General features: G+C 40.7%; 1 protein-coding gene across 1 annotated transcript; it reads left to right on the forward strand.

Annotated features, from left to right (window-relative positions):
* Window positions 1–1,714: 1,714 nt before the first annotated feature.
* LOC140860626 (uncharacterized) lies at window positions 1,715–20,422 on the forward strand. Its single transcript, XM_073263627.1, has 5 exons — window positions 1,715–2,182; window positions 2,386–2,643; window positions 19,639–19,727; window positions 19,791–19,979; window positions 20,102–20,422. The coding sequence occupies exons 1-5, from the start codon at window positions 1,756–1,758 to the stop codon at window positions 20,420–20,422; spliced, it is 1,284 nt and encodes a 427-aa protein (XP_073119728.1). The 5' UTR covers window positions 1,715–1,755.
* Window positions 20,423–21,306: the final 884 nt, after the last annotated feature.

Below are 21,306 nucleotides of genomic sequence, written 5' to 3' on the forward strand. Positions count from 1 at the left end.
AGTTATTTTAATATTTATATGTTAGTAAGAAATTAAATTAAATATATATGAAGGACACACATTTTTATTTAAGTACATGCACTCATGAAATAATTTTATGCATAATTGAATGTTTAAGGTTGAGCAATAATAAAATATTTTATGTTGGAAGTTGAAGTAGTGTGACAATTTAAGGGGGATTCGTCCCCATATGTGACCTATTGAAGGGCAGTTTACTGCCAATTTAAGAGGTGATTCGTCACCGCCACGTACGTTGGTTTCCACGCTGATCAGTATTTAATGTATGATTTAAGGTTACACTACGGATACAACCATGCAATGTTAGAAAATTAATTGCTCAACAATGTTATGTATTATGTTATTTAAGTTTATTTAAGTTAAGTTATGTTATGTAATTTTTAAGCATGCTCATTCATGTATATGTATGTATTAGTATTTAATTGTTTTAAATTATTTTAAAACCCTTGTTATGTTAGCATGTTGGGCCTCTAGGCTCACTACACTGGTATGGTGCAGGTGAGTACGTTGAGGATGATGTTTTACCCACCGGAGGCGAGGATGTATGAGCGGACATGCAGTGACCCCGTGACCGTGATAGATGTTCTGAGTCACATGCATGTTTTATTTATGTCAGCATGTTACACATTTTATATTATTTTTCAGTAGTTGTGAGTTTTGAATATTTTATTGAATATTGTCAGTGCATGCAAATTTTAATCATTTTATTCATGCAGTATTTTTTTTTAATTAAATGTTTGACTCAGATGTTTATTTTATTTTAAAGAATGCATTTTTATTTAAGTATTTAATTGTTTATTTATTTATTTATTTATTTTAAATCTTTTTATTCTGTGCATATATGTATGGGCATATATGTATATATTTTATTTAGTAAGTATATAAAAAAAAAAAATTTCCGCATATTTATTTATTAATATTAGAGTTAGGGTCGTTTCAGTTGGTATCAAAGCACGGTCCTTGGAGGGGTCATTACTGCTATGCGAGCTCAGAAATCCACGCTACCGGTCTGTAAGTTTTAAGTGTTTATAGCATGATTTAATTTTTTTTAGAATTTAAGTTAGCATTAATTTGAAACAACTTAGTTATGCATGGCGATTTACGTAAATAAATATGTGGTGGTGCAGAATGCCTCCGAGACCAGTTAACAGACGTGGGGGACCTCCACCTCCACCTCCACCTCCGCAGAACCCTATTGCAGCATTGGAGCAGGCCAATGCAAATATGATGGCAGGGATTACTGCTCTGTTAGAGCAGCAGGCTACTCGTCCCAGGTTGTCCCACGAGGAGGACGTTGCTGAGAGGTTCCAGAAGAAGGGACCCAAGGAGTTTGTTGGTACCACCGATCCTTTGGTGGCGGAGGGATGGATTCGCTCTCTGGAGTCCATCTTTTCTTATATGGGGATCACAGACACCGACAGGGTGAACTGTGCGATGTACATGCTGCGGGGTGATGCAGCGCTCTGGTGGGAGGGTGCAGCCAGGGGAGTTCACCTTCCTACACTGACATGGGCAGAGTTTAGGCGTATCTTCTACGTCAAGTACTTCACTGAGGATGTGCGCAGTCGCATGATCCGTGAGTTTATGAGTCTCCGTCAGGGGGACAAGACCGTGGTTGAGTATGTGAGGCAGTTCGAGAGGGGCTGTCACTTTGTGCCCTTGATTTCGGATAGTCCGCAGGAGAAGTTGAGACAGTTTGTGGAGGGCCTGAAGGCTGATATCAGGCATGATGTTCGTATGGCAGACGTCCTTACTTATGAGTCTGCAGTCAGTAGAGCCTTGCGTTCCGAGGAGGGTCGGAGAGAGATCCAGAGGGAGCAGCAGGGGAAGAGGCAGTTTCAGGCTGGGTACCAGCGACCATCTTCGCAGCCTCCTGCGAAGAAGCAGTATACAGGGCCGGCTAAGGGCCCGAATCAGCAGCAGAGGCCACAGCAGCAGAGGCCGCAGCAGCAGAGGGGCGGGGCCCCTAATGCCATAGCTTATCCTACTTGCCCGAAGTGCCAGAAGATGCATTCGGGACCTTGTCTATTGGGAGCAGGAGTTTGCTACCACTGTAGGGAGCCAGGGCATCAGATAGCTAACTGCCCCAGGAAGAAGAACACCGCTGGTAGGGTGTTTGTGATGCAGGCTGAGGAGGTAGATCCAGACACCTCCTTGATCACCGGTATATCTTATCCCTAGCATTTTAATAATTTTCCTTTGGTTAAAAATTTAGTCTTTAATTTGGAATTATTGTTATTTGGGTTATTTAACTGCATGTTAGAATAGGAAGCATGTTTTACTTGTGATTAGAATTAAGAATTTGTAGTGACTCGTTGGGGAAAATTTAGTAGTGGTATGAAACTGTTGGGAATTTTCTGCGTGCAGGGAGAATCCTAGTTGGAGGCAACTCCACGTTTGCGTTGCTAGATTCAGGGGCTACGCATTCGTTTATCTCCCTGGAGTTTATCAGGCGGGTAGGCATCACACCTGAGAGTAGTGACAGTGGGTATGATGTTACTATGCCGTCAGGGCAGATTATTTCTACCTCGAAGATTATTCGAGGACTGGAGTTGAAGCTGCAGGGACACTCCATTCGAGCAGATGTAGTAGTTTTGCCTTTGAGTGGATTCGATTTGATTTTGGGCATGGACTGGTTGATAGTCAATGGAGCTTCGATTGATTTTCGTCGGAGATCAGTGTCAGTGAGACCTACAGTAGGCGACCCGTTCACTTTTCATGCATCTCAGAGCAGTGATATTCCTCAGGTGATATCTCATATTCAGGCAAGAAAGTTGTTGAGACGGGGTTGCCAGGGGTTTCTAGCGAGTATTGTCACGACTTCAGAGCCATCTAGCAGATCATTATCAGAGATAGAGGTGGTTCGTGACTTTCCGGATGTCTTTTCGGAGGATGTTTCCGGAATTCCACCAGTGAGAGAGGTGGAGTTCAGCATCGACTTAGTGCCAGACACCGTGCCTATCTCTAAGGCACCTTACAGACTTGCTCCTACCGAGATGAAAGAGTTGAAGGAGCAGATTCAGGAGTTGTTAGAGAAAGGCTTTGTTCGTCCTAGCTTTTCTCCGTGGGGAGCTCCGGTGTTATTTGTGAAGAAGAATGATGGCAGTATGAGACTGTGCATCGATTACCGAGAGCTCAACAGGGTCACAGTGAAGAACAAGTATCCACTGCCGAGGATAGAGGATTTATTTGACCAGTTGCAGGGAGCTTCAGTGTTCTCCAAGATCGATCTGCGATCTGGTTATCATCAGTTGCGTGTGAGAGATGCAGATGTGTCCAAGACTGCTTTCAGGACACGATATGGGCATTACGAGTTCTTAGTGATGCCATTTGGGATGACCAATGCTCCAGCGGTTTTCATGGATCTCATGAACCGAGTCTTTCAGCCGTATTTAGATCAGTTCATCATAGTCTTTATTGATGATATTTTGATCTATTCTAGGAGCATCGAGGAGCATAGACAGCATCTTCAGACGGCCTTGCAGACTTTGAGGGAGCATCGATTGTATGCCAAGTTTAGCAAGTGCGAGTTTTGGTTTGAGCAGGTGGCATTTCTTGGCCACATTATTTCGAGGGATGGGATTGCAGTTGATCAGTCTAAGGTTGAGGCAGTGCAGAATTGGGGTATTCCGAAGAATGCTTCAGATATTCGCAGTTTCTTGGGTTTGGCAGGATATTATAGGAAGTTTATCAAGGGTTTTTCCTCTATTGCAGTACCCTTGACTTCCTTGACCAAGAAGAATGCGAAGTTTATCTGGAGTTCAGACTGTCAAAGGAGCTTCGATCAGCTGAAGGAAGCACTCACTACTGCACCAGTGTTAGCGATGACAGTACCACACGAGGAGTTAGTGGTGTACACCGACGCGTCTAAACTAGGTTTAGGCGCAGTGCTTATGCAGTGTGGTAAGGTTATTGCATATGCGTCGAGACAGCTGAAGATTCATGAGCAGAATTATCCGACGCATGACTTGGAGTTGGCAGCAGTGGTTTTCGCTTTGAAAATCTGGAGGCACTATCTGTATGGAGAGAAGTGCAAGATTTTCACAGACTACAAGAGCCTCAAGTACTTCTTCACACAGAAGGAGTTGAACATGAGACAGCGTAGATGGTTGGAGTTGGTGAAGGACTATGATTGTGACATTATCTACCATCCGGGTAAAGCTAATGTAGTGGCCGATGCTTTGAGTCGGAAGTCGTCAGTGGTATCATGTTTGACCGTACAGTTACCACTACAGAGCGAGATTCAGAGATTTGGCTTGAAGTGTTATCCGAGTGGCCATGCACCGAGTTTGTCAGTGTTGACGGTGCAGCCAGTTCTGCGAGATCGGATTAGAGAGGGACAGTCTACTGATGAGGAGTTACAGCGATGGAGACAGAGAGATGAGGCTAGAGGTAATCTCTTGTATACAGTGGAGGATGGTATCGTTCAGTACCGTGGTAGGATGTGGGTACCGAACGTCGATCAGTTGAGAGCTGAGATTTTAGCAGAGGCTCACACATCTCCGTACTCCATACACCCCGGAAGTACGAAGATGTACAAAGACTTGCAGCTATTGTATTGGTGGCCCGGGATGAAGAGTGACATCGGGTGTAACACCCGGTATTTTTAATTACATAAATCCGCCTGCATAATTAGGATATTTAATTAATTAAATTTATGATTTATGGGTTAAATAATTATGTGAATTATTTATGCATGATTTAATTTATTTCTAAGCATTTAACCCATAATTAGTGATTTTTATGATTTTTAGTATTTTTATTATTTAATCGCGTAGACGGGACCGTGGACGGACGAGATGACAACTTTCTAGCCAAATTATTTTATGAGCCTTTTTGGAGCCTTAAAATATTATTTTGAGTTTTATTATCTCAAAATTTTAAGTATTTAATTTTATTTAATTTTAGGCGTCATTTTTATCCAAAAATTAGTCAAAATATTGACTTTTTAGTATTTTTAAAATTCCCCTAAATTATTATTTCGAGATTTATTTTATGTTATCGGATTTCTAAAGTTTAATTAAGAGTTTAAGTTGTATATTAATTATTTAAAACCTTTTTATTTAATTATTTAACCTATATTCTATTTAACACAAAAATAAATCAACCCTAATCTACCAAACCCTTCTAGCCAATTGTTTTCTCCCCCATCAGCCATCACTTTCATCCCATTTTCTTCTTCATCGATCTTCAACCCTAGGAACTCCATAGAAGGTCGGTTTCAAGGTTCCAAGCAACCCAAGGTCGCCCCGTCGTCCTGAAGTCCTTCCTACGCGTGTTAAATCCATATTTACGGTGAAAGGCATGATTCTTCATTCTCTTTTCTTCTCCATATTAGTATATGCATGTGTGGTCGTGTATACATCAGATTTTCCAAGAATATTTTTCAGAAAGTTTCAATTTTGAATGTTGCACCTTGTTCTTGCATTGTTTGGGTTTCATACTCACGTTTTCTTGCATGGATGGATCATGGCTGCTGCTCCTTAGTTGGATACATGTATCAAGGTCCCTTGGGTCGAGTCAGGTCGGGGCTTGAGGCTAAGGAAGAAAGGAAACGAAGCCTTTCCTTTCTGAAGCTTCTGTCGCGCAGGTTTAGGGTTCTGGGGAAGAAGGCTGAGATATTTTTCCTCAGGCCACTATTTTGGGTAAGGTCAGTTGGGTTAGAACCCCCTTTGAGTTTTCTAAGTTTTTGCAGAAGGTTTCATGGGCTTTCGTGGTCGGAGCTTCGAGGAAGAATGGTTTTCCCGCAGCTGCTCGGGTCTGCGCGACAGTGCAGAAGGGCCGGGTTGCAGAGCTTCGTTCTCACTCCATAGTCGACGGTTTGGGCTGGTTCTTGGCTTGTTGGAAAGGTCTGGATGTGAGCTAAGTCCTAGGGGTGGCCCTCCGGCCGGTGGGTGGTCGGAGCAAGGCGGCCGCCGGGATTTTCGGTGGCTGCTCACTGTGGTCGAACAGTTTTGGGAAAGGGGGGATCGGGCTAGGGTTTTGGCATGTTCCGGGTCGGGTCAGGGGCTCGGGTCGGGTCAGTAAGTTAGTGGGTCGGGTTAAGTGGGTCCGGGTCCGGGTTTGGTGGGCCGGGCTCGAGTCTTTTTATTTTTAAAATATTTTATGAATTAATGGGTTATTGAGTCAACTAAATTAAAATAAAATTATTTGGACTCCCAAATAATTTTATTTGAACTTTTAAAATTTTAATTAAGTTAGTCCATTAATTTTATGGGCTTTTGGGCCCATAAAATTTAATGGGCCAGTCTTTGGGTTTTTGGGCCCAATGGGCCAGTTTAAGTGTTATTGAGCTTAGTGTAATTTTAATGGGCTTAATTAATTTAATTGGGCTTAGATTAATTAATTGGGCTTAAAGTTTAAGTTACTGGGCTTAAGTATGTTAATGGGCCAGATTTAAGTTAATGGGCTTGAGTGTAGGGCCAGCAGTCCAGAACCATCCATGAGAAAATTGCATGTGTCCTGATTATATATTTAATTATTTTTATGCATTTAAGTTATTTTAATATTTATATGTTAGTAAGAAAATTAAATTAAATATATATGAAGGACACACAATTTATTTAAGTGCATGCATTCATGAAATCAATTTTTATGCTATGATTTAATTTCTATGGTTGAGCAAATAAAATATTTTAGGTGGAAATTGAAGTAGTGTGGCCATTTATGTATGGGCAGTTTCTGCCATTTATGTATGGGCAGTTTTCTGCCATTTATGTATGGGTGGTTCGCCACCAGCCTCGTACGATGGTTTCTTAGACTGATCAGTCGCACTATGGGTCACACTTACGGATAGGACCATTCGATGTTAAGAAAATAAATGCTCAACAACTCAAGTATGTATGTTATGTATTATGTATTTATGTTTATTTAAGTAAGTTATGTTATGTAATTTTTAAGCATGCTCATTCATGTATATGTATGTATTAGTATTAAATTGTTTTAAATTATTTTGAATGTTAGTATGCATGTTGGGCCTCTAGGCTCACTACACTGATATGGTGCAGGTGAGTACGTAGAGGAGCAGGTTACTCCTACCGGTGGTGAGGACGTATGAGCAGCGCTGCAGTAGCCCCGTGACCGTGACAGCTTCTGAGTCACCGTGCATGATGTCATGTGAAACATTTTATTATATTTTTAGTGGTTGAGGTTTATGGGAATATTTTATTAAATGTTTTAGTGCATGCACATATTTTAATTATTTTTATTTTATTTATGCAGTATATTTTTAATTCTAGGGTTGACTCAGATGTTTAATTATTTTAAAGAATGCATTTTTTCTTAAGTATTTAATTGTTTATTTATTTAGTCATGTATTTATTTTAAATATTTTATCCTGTGCCTATATGTATGGGCATATATGTACATATTTTATTTAGTAATATATATATAAAAAAAAAAAAAAAATTTCCGCATATTTATTTATTATAGAGTTAGGGTCGTTTCAGTTGGTATCAGAGCGCGGTCCTTGGAGGGGTCACTACTGCTTTGCGAGCTCAGAAATCCACGCTACCGGTCTGTAAGTTTTAAATGTTTATAGTATGATTTAATTTCTATAATTTAAGTTAGCCTTAAATTTTAAACACTTAGTTATGCAAGGCGATTTACGTAAATAAATATGTGGTGGTGCAGAATGCCTCCCAGACAGGTGAATCGACGTGGGAGACCTCCACATCCACCTCCACCGCCACCTCAGCAGCACCCCATGACAGCACTGGAGCAGGCCAGTGCCACGATGATGGCGGGTATTACTGCCTTGCTGGAGCAGCAGGCTGCCCGTCCCAAACTGTCCCACGAGGAGGACGTCGCAGAGAGGTTCCAGAAGAAGGGGCCTAAGGAGTTTGTGGGGACCACCGATCCGTTGGTGGCTGAGGGATGGATTCGCTCTCTTGAGTCCATTTTCGACTATATGGGGATCACAGACGCCGACAGGGTGAGCTGTGCTACGTATATGATGCGAGGCGATGCAGCCCTTTGGTGGGAGGGTGCAGTCAGAGGAGTCCATCTACCTACACTGACGTGGGCTGAGTTCAGGCGTATCTTCTACGCCAAATATTTCACTGAGGATGTGCGCAGTCGCATGATCCGAGAGTTCATGAGTCTCCGTCAGGGGGACAGATCTGTGGTGGAGTACGTGAGCCAGTATGAGAGGGGCTGTCATTTTGTGCCCATGATTGCTGATAGTCCGCAGGAGAAGCTGCGACAGTTTGTTGAGGGCTTGAGGGCTGAGATCAGGCATGACGTACGTATGGCAGACGTCTTTACATATGAGTCTGCAGTCAGCAGGGCCTTGCGTTCCGAGGAGGGACGGAGGGAGATACAGAGAGAGCAGCAGGGTAAGAGGCAGTTTGTGCAGACAGGGTATCAGCGACCATCTTCGCAGCCACCTGCGAAGAAACAGTCTACAGGGCCATCTAAGGGCCCGAATCAGCAGAGGCCTCAGGGGAAGCCACAGCAGCAGACTAGGGGCGGGGCCCCTACTCCAGGGAGATATCCAGTGTGTCCGAAGTGTCAGAAGATGCATTCCGGGCAGTGTCTATTGGGAGCAGGAGTCTGCTATCGTTGCAAGGAGCCAGGGCATCAGATTGCCAACTGCCCGCAGAGGCAGAATGTCAGTGGGCGAGTTTATGTGATGCAGGCTGAGGAGGCAGACCCAGATACCTCCTTGATCACCGGTATACCTAACCCCTAGAACTTTTTCAATTCTTTGCTTTTGTTTAATTGCGATTATATCTTAATGCCTGTTACATGAGTTTAATTATCAGCATGCTAGAATAAGAATTTTGTTTCTTTGTGATTAGAATTAAGGATTTTAGTGTTTTAACCTTGGGAGCATAGTGGTATGAATTGTTGGGAATCTTCTGCGTGCAGGGAGAATTCTAGTTGGAGGCAACTCCACGTTTGCGTTGCTAGATTCAGGAGCCACGCATTCGTTTATCTCCCGAGATTTTATCAGACGGATAGGCATTTCACCGGAGGTTGTAGACAGTGGTTACGATGTTACCATGCCATCCGGTCAGATTATCACTACCACTAGTGTCATCAGGGATCTGGCATTGGAGTTGCAGGGACACTCCATTCGAGCAGATCTAGTGGTTCTTCCATTGACTGGGTTTGACTTGATTTTGGGTATGGACTGGCTATCAGTTAATGGAGCTTCGATTGATTTCCGACGTAGGACAGTGTCAGTGAAGCCAGCAGGAGGTGAGATGTTTACTTTCTTTGCATCTCAGTCTAGCAGTATTCCTCAGATGATATCACTTGTTCGTGCGAGGAAACTGTTGCGCAATGGATGTCAGGGTTTTCTTGCTAGTGTGGTCACTACCTCAGACGTTTCTAGCAGATCTTTATCAGATATAGAGGTGGTACGTGACTATCCAGATGTTTTTCCTGACGATGTTGCAGGAGTTCCACCAGTGAGGGAGGTGGAGTTCAGTATTGAGTTGTTGCCGGATACTGTGCCTATCTCTAAGGCACCGTATCGACTTGCTCCTACAGAGATGAGAGAGTTGAAGGAGCAGATTCAGGAGCTGTTGGAGAAGGGCTTTGTTCGTCCTAGCTTTTCTCCATGGGGAGCTCCAGTGTTGTTTGTGAAGAAGAAGGACGGCAGCATGAGATTGTGCATTGACTACCGAGAGCTCAACAGAGTCACAGTGAAGAATAAGTATCCGCTACCGAGGATAGAGGATTTATTCGATCAGTTGCAGGGAGCTTCGGTATTCTCCAAGATCGATCTGCGATCTGGTTACCATCAGCTGAGAGTCAGAGATTCAGACGTGTCTAAGACTGCCTTTAGGACACGATATGGGCACTATGAGTTCTTGGTGATGCCCTTTGGGTTGACCAATGCTCCAGCAGTTTTTATGGATCTCATGCATCGTGTCTTCCAGCCGTATCTAGATCAGTTTGTCATTGTATTCATTGATGACATATTGATCTACTCGAGGAGCATTGAGGAGCATACACAGCATTTGCATACAGCCTTGCAGACTTTGAGGGAGCATCGACTGTTTGCAAAGTTCAGTAAGTGTGAGTTTTGGTTGGAGCAGGTGGCGTTTCTAGGCCACATTATTTCTAGGGATGGGATTGCAGTGGATCAGTCCAAGGTGCAGGCAGTGAGAGATTGGGGGATTCCAAAGAATGCTTCGGAGATTCGTAGCTTCTTGGGTTTAGCAGGATACTATAGGAAGTTCATCAAGGGTTTTTTCTCTATTGCAGTACCCTTGACTTCCTTGACCAAGAAGAACGCGAAGTATAGTTGGAGTCCAGATTGTCAGAGGAGCTTTGATCAGCTGAAGGATGCACTTACTTCAACACCGGTGTTATCTATGACAGTGCCACATGAGGAGTTAGTGGTGTACACCGACGCGTCTAAGTTTGGTTTGGGCACAGTACTTATGCAGAGTGGCAGAGTCATCGCTTATGCGTCGCGACAGTTGAAGATTCATGAGCAGAACTATCCGACGCATGATTTGGAGCTTGCAGCAGTGGTTTTTGCGTTGAAAATCTGGAGGCACTATCTTTACGGCGAGAAGTGCAAGATTTTCACCGACCACAAGAGCCTCAAGTACTTCTTCACCCAGAAGGAGTTGAACATGAGGCAGCGCAGATGGCTTGAGCTTGTTAAGGACTATGACTGTGACATTAGCTACCATCCGGGTAAGGCTAATGTAGTGGCAGATGCTTTGAGTCGAAAGTCGTCAGTGGTATCATGTTTGACTGTACAGTTACCACTACAGACCGAGATTCAGAGGTTTGGGTTGGAGTGCTATCCGAGCGGCCATGCACCGAGCTTGTCAGTGTTGACGGTGCAGCCCGTTTTGAGAGATCGGATTAGAGAGGGACAGTCCACTGATGAGGAGCTACAGCGATGGAGACAGAGAGATGAGGCCAGAGGTAGTCTCTTGTATACAGTGGAGGATGGCATCGTTCAGTACCGTGGGAGGATGTGGGTACCGAACGTTGATCAGTTGAGAGCCGAGATTCTAGCAGAGGCTCATGCATCCCCGTACTCCATTCACCCCGGAAGTACGAAGATGTACCGAGACTTACAGTTATTGTATTGGTGGCCTGGGATGAAGAGCGACATCGGGAGAGTGGTGTCAGAGTGCTTGACTTGTCAGCAAGTCAAAGCAGAGCATCAGCGTCCAGCAGGACTTCTTAGACCTCTCCCTATTCTGGAATGGAAGTGGGAGAATATTACGATGGACTTTGTGGTTGTCTTACCGAGGAGTACCAGAGGGTGTACAGCGATTTGGGTGATTGTGGATAGACTCACCAAGTCAGCTCATTTCTTGCCGGTAAGGACTACTTACACCTTGACACAGTATGCAGAGCTTTACATCAGAGAGATTGTTAGACTGCATGGCATACCAGTGTCTATTGTATCAGACAGAGATCCTAGGTTCACCTCAGCGTTTTGGAAGAGTCTGCACACAGCTTTGGGGACTAGACTCTTGTTCAGTACAGCTTTTCATCCACAGACAGATGGTCAGTCCGAGAGAGTGATCCAGGTTCTCGAGGATCTTTTGAGAGCTTGTATCATCGATTTTCGAGGATCTTGGGAGACTAGACTGCCATTAATGGAGTTTACCTATAACAACAGCTTTCAGTCGTCTATAGGTATGGCTCCATATGCAGCACTGTATGGGAGGAGATTCAGATCTCCGGTGCATTGGGATGAGGTTGGTGAGCGGATTTTGTTGGGTCCAGAGATTGTGCAGCAGACAGCTGACATTGTGACGCAGATTCGAGACAGGATGAGGACAGCGCAGAGTCGGCAGAAGAGTTATGCGGATGCCAGACGACGCGATTTGGAGTTCGCGGTAGGTGATCACGTATTCTTGAAGGTGTCACCTATGAAGGGAGTAGCGCGTTTTGGGCGGAGAGGCAAGCTTAATCCGAGATACATAGGGCCATTCGAGATCTTGGAGCGAGTTGGCACGTTGGCCTATCGTTTAGCTCTACCACCAGGGCTAGCGGCAGTGCACAACGTTTTCCATGTATCCATGCTTCGGAGATATGTCTCCAATCCGTCGCATGTATTGGATTTCGAGCCCTTACAGTTGCCACCAGATCTTGTTTACGAGGAGAGACCAGTGCGGATCTTGGCTAGAGAGGAGCTGAGGCTTAGGACGCGGGTCATACCGATGGTCAGAGTCCAGTGGCTGAATCACTCGGAGGAGGAAGCTACTTGGGAGACCGAGGAGGATATGAGGACTCGCTACCCGGAGTTGTTCGGGTAAGTACTTTAATTTCGAGGACGAAATTCAATTTAAGGGGGGGAGAATTGTAACACCCGGTATTTTTAATTACATAAATCCGCCTGCATAATTAGGATATTTAATTAATTAAATTTATGATTTATGGGTTAAATAATTATGTGAATTATTTATGCATGATTTAATTTATTTCTAAGCATTTAACCCATAATTAGTGATTTTTATGATTTTTAGTATTTTTATTATTTAATCGCGTAGACGGGACCGTGGACGGACGAGATGACAACTTTCTAGCCAAATTATTTTATGAGCCTTTTTGGAGCCTTAAAATATTATTTTGAGTTTTATTATCTCAAAATTTTAAGTATTTAATTTTATTTAATTTTAGGCGTCATTTTTATCCAAAAATTAGTCAAAATATTGACTTTTTAGTATTTTTAAAATTCCCCTAAATTATTATTTCGAGATTTATTTTATGTTATCGGATTTCTAAAGTTTAATTAAGAGTTTAAGTTGTATATTAATTATTTAAAACCTTTTTATTTAATTATTTAACCTATATTCTATTTAACACAAAAATAAATCAACCCTAATCTACCAAACCCTTCTAGCCAATTGTTTTCTCCCCCATCAGCCATCACTTTCATCCCATTTTCTTCTTCATCGATCTTCAACCCTAGGAACTCCATAGAAGGTCGGTTTCAAGGTTCCAAGCAACCCAAGGTCGCCCCGTCGTCCTGAAGTCCTTCCTACGCGTGTTAAATCCATATTTACGGTGAAAGGCATGATTCTTCATTCTCTTTTCTTCTCCATATTAGTATATGCATGTGTGGTCGTGTATACATCAGATTTTCCAAGAATATTTTTCAGAAAGTTTCAATTTTGAATGTTGCACCTTGTTCTTGCATTGTTTGGGTTTCATACTCACGTTTTCTTGCATGGATGGATCATGGCTGCTGCTCCTTAGTTGGATACATGTATCAAGGTCCCTTGGGTCGAGTCAGGTCGGGGCTTGAGGCTAAGGAAGAAAGGAAACGAAGCCTTTCCTTTCTGAAGCTTCTGTCGCGCAGGTTTAGGGTTCTGGGGAAGAAGGCTGAGATATTTTTCCTCAGGCCACTATTTTGGGTAAGGTCAGTTGGGTTAGAACCCCCTTTGAGTTTTCTAAGTTTTTGCAGAAGGTTTCATGGGCTTTCGTGGTCGGAGCTTCGAGGACGAATGGTTTTCCCGCAGCTGCTCGGGTCTGCGCGACAGTGCAGAAGGGCCGGGTTGCAGAGCTTCGTTCTCACTCCATAGTCGACGGTTTGGGCTGGTTCTTGGCTTGTTGGAAAGGTCTGGATGTGAGCTAAGTCCTAGGGGTGGCCCTCCGGCCGGTGGGTGGTCGGAGCAAGGCGGCCGCCAGGATTTTCGGTGGCTGCTCACTGTGGCCGAACAGTTTTGGGAAAGGGGGGATCGGGCTAGGGTTTTGGCATGTTCCGGGTCGGGTCAGGGGCTCGGGTCGGGTCAGTAAGTTAGTGGGTCGGGTTAAGTGGGTCCGGGTCCGGGTTTGGTGGGCCGGGCTCGAGTCTTTTTATTTTTAAAATATTTTATGAATTAATGGGTTATTGAGTCAACTAAATTAAAATAAAATTATTTGGACTCCCAAATAATTTTATTTGAACTTTTAAAATTTTAATTAAGTTAGTCCATTAATTTTATGGGCTTTTGGGCCCATAAAATTTAATGGGCCAGTCTTTGGGTTTTTGGGCCCAATGGGCCAGTTTAAGTGTTATTGAGCTTAGTGTAATTTTAATGGGCTTAATTAATTTAATTGGGCTTAGATTAATTAATTGGGCTTAAAGTTTAAGTTACTGGGCTTAAGTATGTTAATGGGCCAGATTTAAGTTAATGGGCTTGAGTGTAGGGCCAGCAGTCCAGAACCATCCATGAGAAAATTGCATGTGTCCTGATTATATATTTAATTATTTTTATGCATTTAAGTTATTTTAATATTTATATGTTAGTAAGAAAATTAAATTAAATATATATGAAGGACACACAATTTATTTAAGTACATGCATTCATGAAATCAATTTTTATGCTATGATTTAATTTCTATGGTTGAGCAAATAAAATATTTTAGGTGGAAATTGAAGTAGTGTGGCCATTTATGTATGGGCAGTTTCTGCCATTTATGTATGGGCAGTTTTCTGCCATTTATGCATGGGTGGTTCGCCACCAGCCTCGTACGATGGTTTCTTAGACTGATCAGTCGCACTATGGGTCACACTTACGGATAGGACCATTCGATGTTAAGAAAATAAATGCTCAACAACTCAAGTATGTATGTTATGTATTATGTATTTATGTTTATTTAAGTAAGTTATGTTATGTAATTTTTAAGCATGCTCATTCATGTATATGTATGTATTAGTATTAAATTGTTTTAAATTATTTTGAACCCTTGTTAGTATGCATGTTGGGCCTCTAGGCTCACTACACTGATATGGTGCAGGTGAGTACGTAGAGGAGCAGGTTACTCCTACCGGTGGTGAGGACGTATGAGCAGCGCTGCAGTAGCCCCGTGACCGTGACAGCTTCTGAGTCACCGTGCATGATGTCATGTGAAACATTTTATTATATTTTTAGTGGTTGAGGTTTATGGGAATATTTTATTAAATGTTTTAGTGCATGCACATATTTTAATTATTTTTATTTTATTTATGCAGTATATTTTTAATTCTAGGGTTGACTCAGATGTTTAATTATTTTAAAGAATGCATTTTTTCTTAAGTATTTAATTGTTTATTTATTTAGTCATGTATTTATTTTAAATATTTTATCCTGTGCATATATGTATGGGCATATATGTACATATTTTATTTAGTAGTATATAAAAAAAAAAAAAAATTCCGCATATTTATTTATTATAGAGTTAGGGTCGTTTCATCGGGAGAGTGGTGTCAGAGTGCTTGACTTGTCAGCAAGTCAAGGCAGAGCATCAGCGTCCAGCAGGACTTCTTAGACCTCTTCCCATTCCGAAATGGAAATGGGAGAATATTACGATGGACTTTGTGGTTGGCTTACCGAGGAGTGCCAGAGGTTGCACAGCGATTTGGGTGATTGTAGATAGACTCACTCACCAAGTCAGCTCATTTCTTGCCGGTAAGGACTACTTATACTTTGACACAGTATGCAGAGCTTTACATCAGAGAGATTGTTAGACTGCATGGCATACCAGTGTCTATTGTGTCAGACAGAGATCCGAGATTCACATCTGCGTTTTGGAAGAGTCTGCACACAGCTTTGGGGACGAGGCTTTTGTTCAGTACAGCATTTCATCCCCAGACAGATGGTCAGTCTGAGAGAGTGATCCAGGTTCTCGAGGATCTTCTGAGAGCTTGTGAAATTGATTTTCGGGGCTCTTGGGAGACTAGACTGCCATTAGTGGATTTTACCTATAACAACAGTTTTCAGTCGTCTATAGGTATGGCTCCTTATGCAGCATTGTATGGGAGGAGATGTAGATCTCCTGTGCATTGGGATAAGGTTGGTGAGCGGATTTTGCTGGGTCCTGAGATTGTGCAGCAGACAGCTGACATAGTGACCCAGATTCGAGATCGGATGAGGACTGCTCAGAGTCGGCAGAAGAGTTATGCAGATGCCAGACGACGAGATTTGGAGTTCGCTGTAGGTGATCACGTATTCCTGAAGGTGTCACCTATGAAGGGAGTAGTGCGTTTTGGCCGGAGAGGCAAGCTTAATCCGAGGTATATAGGGTCATTCGAGATCTTGGAGAGAGTTGGCACGTTGGCCTACCGTTTAGCTCTACCACCAGGGCTAGCGGCAGTGCACAACATTTTCCATGTATCCATGCTTCGGAGATATGTCTCTAACCCGTCGCATGTGTTGGATTTCGAGCCCTTACAGTTGCCACCAGATCTAGTGTATGAGGAGAGGCCAGTACGGATCTTGGCAAGGGAGGAGCGGAGGCTTAGGACGCGGGTCATACCGATGGTCAGAGTCCAGTGGATGAATCACTCGGAGGAGGAAGCTACTTGGGAGACCGAGGCAGACATGAGGACTCGCTACCCGGAGTTGTTCGGGTAAGTAATTTAATTTCGAGGACGAAATTCAATTTAAGGGGGGGAGAATTGTAACACCCGGTATTTTTAAATACGTAAATCCGCATGCATAATTAGGATAATTAATTATTTAAATTTTAGATTTATGGGTTAAATAATTATGTGAATAATTTGTGCATGATTTAATTTATTTTTAAGCATTTAACCCATAATTAGTGATTTTTATGATTTTTTTTAGTATTTTAATTATTTTATCGCGTAGACGGGACCGTGGACGGACGAGATGACAACTTTCCACCCAAATTATTTTATGAGCCTTTTTAGAGCCCTAAAATATTATTTTGAGTTTTATTATCTCAAAATTTTAAGTATTTAATTTTATATAATTTTAGGAGTCCATTTTATTCAAAATTAGCCAAAATATTGACTTTTTAGTATTTTTAAAATTCCCTTAAATTGTAATTTCGAGATTTTAAATTTAGTTATCAGATTTTAACTTTTAATTAGGAGTTTAAGTTGTATATTTTATATTTAAAACCTTTTATCTATATTTAATTAACCTATATTTTTAATTAACACAAAAATCAAAACCTAAGCTACCCAAAACCCTCTCAACCGATCACTCACCCCCATCAGCCGCCACCCTCACTAATCTTCATCTTCTTCGACCGAGCAAGCTCCAAGAAGAACACCATAGCCACACTTTTGAAGGTCCAAAGCTTGTCGTCGTCCCGTCGTCCCGGAGTCATCTCACGCCCGTTTTTCTTTGAATTCATCGGTGAAAGGCATGCGTTTCTTTCTCTTTTCTTGTGCTATATCAGTGTATACGTGTGTGTAATTTGTGCATCGAAATCCTTTAAAGAATTTTCAGAAGATGATCGGTTTTTTTTGTGAGTTATGTTCGTGTGCTTTGTTGGATCTTGTTTCTCACGTTTTCTTAGCCATGGTTCGTTCCACTGCTGGCCGAAGGGTTGTAGGACGTGTGGTAGTGCCTAGGCTCGAATGGCTCGAGTGGCTCAAGCCAAACGAGCCCAGAAATCCAGCTGATGCGGTTCGGCCCCTGTGCGTGCAGATCTAGGGTTTGGGAGAAAGGGGTTTCGGCTTAGTGGCTTGGGCTGCATGGGGTCGGGTCTTTGGGCAGGTTAGGTCCGCCCAGACGTGGGCTACGTCTGGGCGGCGGCGCTCCGGCCAGGGGCGGCCGGAGCAGGCCGGCAGCAGCCAAGGAGTGGCTGCTGCTCTCGGCCGCGGCAGAAACGGGAGATGGGTGGGGGTTTCGGGCTAGGGTTGCAGATGGGTTCAGGCCGGGTTCGGTGGTCCGGGTCGAGTCCTTGGGTCATGGGTCAAGTTAGTTGGGTCCGGGTCCGGGTTAAGTTAGTTGGGCTCGGGTATTTTTATTTTTAAAGTTTTAAGTTTAATTAAAGGTTTAATGGGCCTAATTAAATCTTAAAATTTTATTGGGCTCAAGTTAAATATTTTGGGTTAAGTTTAATTTTAATTGGGCTTAAATTAATTTAATTAAGTGAGTCCAATAATTTTTATGGGCTTTAGGGCCCGTGAAAGTTATTGGGCCAGTCTTTGGGCTTTTGGGCTCATTGGGCCAATTTAAGTTGTTATTGGGCCTAGAGTGTTTTAATGGGCTTTATTAATTTAATTGGGCTTAGAACAATTTTATTGGGCTTAAGTATATTAATGGGCCAGTCTCAGTGTTAATGAGCCAGATTTAAGTAATTGGGCTTGAGAGTTAGGGCCAGCAGTCCAGTACAATCCATGAGAAATTTGCATGTGTCCTGAATATATATTTAATTAATTTTATGCATTGAAGTTATTTTAATATTTATATGTTAGTAAGAAATTAAATTAAATATATATGAAGGACACATATTTTTATTTAAGTACATGCACTCATGAAATAATTTTATGCATAATTGAATGTTTAAGGTTGAGCAATAATAAAATATTTTATGTTGGAAGTTGAAGTAGTGTGACAATTTAAGGGGGATTCGTCCCCATATGTGACCTATTGAAGGGCAGTTTACTGCCAATTTAAGAGGTGATTCGTCACCGCCACGTACGTTGGTTTCCATGCTGATCAGTATTTAATGTATGATTTAAGGTTACACTACGGATACAACCATGCGATGTTAGAAAATTAATTGCTCAACAATGTTATGTATTATGTTATTTAAGTTTATTTAAGTTAAGTTATGTTATGTAATTTTTAAGCATGCTCATTCATGTATATGTATGTATTAGTATTTAATTGTTTTAAATTATTTTAAAACCCTTGTTATGTTAGCATGTTGGGCCTCTAGGCTCACTACACTGGTATGGTGCAGGTGAGTACGTTGAGGATGATGTTGTACCCACCGGAGGCGAGGATGTATGAGCGGACATGCAGTGACCCCGTGACCGTGATAGATGTTCTGAGTCACATGCATGTTTTATTTATGTCAGCATGTTACACATTTTATATTATTTTTCAGTAGTTGTGAGTTTTGAATATTTTATTGAATATTGTCAGTGCATGCAAATTTTAATCATTTTATTCATGCAGTATTTTTTTTTAATTAAATGTTTGACTCAGATGTTTATTTTATTTTAAAGAATGCATTTTTATTTAAGTATTTAATTGTTTATTTATTTATTTATTTATTTTAAATCTTTTTATTCTGTGCATATATGTATGGGCATATATGTATATATTTTATTTAGTAAGTATATAAAAAAAAAAAAAATTCCGCATATTTATTTATTAATATTAGAGTTAGGGTCGTTTCAGAATCTTAGGTTGGAATGTTTTATTAAAAATTTGATTTCATGATTTTTAATTTTTTTGGAAAACAATATTAAAAATGATGTAAATATTATGGGATTTTTTGTAATATATTCCTTCGTAATCCAATTTTTTTTAATAGTTTGTTTACAAAAATTACGTTTTATGAATAAAAATATTAATTAATGATTTTTAAATTTCTTGGAAAACAATTATTATAAATGGAATGTTGAAATCTACCTAATTTTTAATGGATATATATATATGTAAAAATTATTATCAGATTTTTGTAATATATTCCTTCTTAATCGAGATATGTCTAAATAAGTCAAATATTAGGTAATTGATTAAATAATTTGAAAAAAATAAATTTTTTTTGAAACAATCTTTTAAGCCAGCTTTTTTTCACATAATTCCGTTTTTAGTAATAATGTTTTGGCGTGAATTTGCCAAAAATGGCAAAAACTCAGTTATTATTATATATATAGATTTATATATATATATATATATATATATATTCATTTGTTATTATCTTTAAATTTGGTTTTCTTTTTCTCTTTAACAGTCGCAATGGCAAACATTACGAAACTTGAATTTGAAACACTTGACATCGGTATAGAAAAAAATTATTTGTCATGGATTTTGGATGCTGAGGTTCACATTGTTTATAAGGATCTCGAAAACACAATAAAATAAAGAAATAATGAATCCCCGCAGGATCTTGCAAAATCACTTATTTTCCTTCGCCACCATCTCGATAATGGATTGAAAGCTGAGTATCACACTGTGAAGAACCCACAAGAACTTTGGAAAAATCTTAAAGAAAGGTTTGACCATCAAATGAGTGTAGTTCTCCCAAGAGCCCGTTATGAGTGGATCCACCTTCGCCTACAAGATTTCAAATCTGTAAGCGATTATAACTCCGCATTATTCTAGATTTGTTCCAAGCTCAAACTTTGTGGAGAAAATATTTCTGATCAAAATCTACTTGAAAAAACATTCTCCATTTTCCAAATGTGCTCCTGCAGCAGCAATATCGTGAGCGTGGATTTAAAAAGTACTCCGATCTTATTTCCTGTCTACTAGTTGCTGAACAGAACAATGAACTACTATTAAAAAATAATCAATTGCGCTCAACTGGCTCTACACCATTTCCTGAAGCAAATGAAATATCATTCCCTGAAGTGAATGTCAACTCAACTCAAAATCCTCATAATAGAAGAGGACGTGGGCGTGGTCATGGGTATGGGCATGGACGTGGTCATGGTCAAAGCAAAAAATATCAGCAACATAATGAAAAGAGACAGAAAACAAACCACCAGCAGTGGAAACCGAATAATGAAGCATAAAAAGGGAGAAACATGAAAGAGTATGAAGATAAGTGTTTCAAGTGCGGAACGGAGGGGCATTGGTCCCGTACCTATCGTACTCCAAAACATCTTGTAGATCTCTACCAAAATTCAATCAAAGGAAAGGGAAAAATATAGACAAATTTTGCTGATGATGATGGCCCTGTTGACATAACTCACTTGGATGTCTTTAATTTCTTTGCACAACCAGACATGACTATGATCATTTTATTGGGGGTGGTGTGCTAGAAAAAAATAGAGTGATCAAATTTTATCTTCAATGTTTTCGTGTCCCTAAGATTAATGCTTTTGATTATCTATGTTTTTTTTATATAATATCTAGATTTGTCTTTTGGTTTCAGTATTCTTTAGTACAATTTTATTTTCAGTTGTAATAATGGTTAATGATTTGAGAAATTTATTTAATATAATTTATTTCTTTTATGAATTTTGAAGTTGTAACTTAATCTATTATGCATTTCTTTTTAGATTAATGGGATAATATCAAGACATATGTCTAGCCGATAGTGGTACAACACACACCATTATTCAAAGTAAAAGGTATTTTTTGAAATTAACATTAGGTGAAAATAATGTTATAACAATATCGGGTGCATCAAAAATTATTGAAGGTCATGAAAAGGCAAAAATCATTATGCCAAATCAGACAAGCCTTTATATTGAAAATGCACTATATGCTAGCGAATCCAGTAGAAATTTGCTTAGCTTTAAAGATATCCATAGAAATGGATATCATATTGAAACATTGAATGCAAACAATGCTGAATACTTTTGTATTACATCTATCATATGTGGTCAGAAACATATAAAAAAAAAGATTGCGTGCACTATCTTCTGGGATGTATCGCACAGTAATAAAGAAA

Source organism: Henckelia pumila, chromosome 4 (assembly GCF_033568475.1).
Source record: "Henckelia pumila isolate YLH828 chromosome 4, ASM3356847v2, whole genome shotgun sequence".
In the NCBI taxonomy this organism is placed as follows: Eukaryota; Viridiplantae; Streptophyta; class Magnoliopsida; order Lamiales; family Gesneriaceae; genus Henckelia; species Henckelia pumila.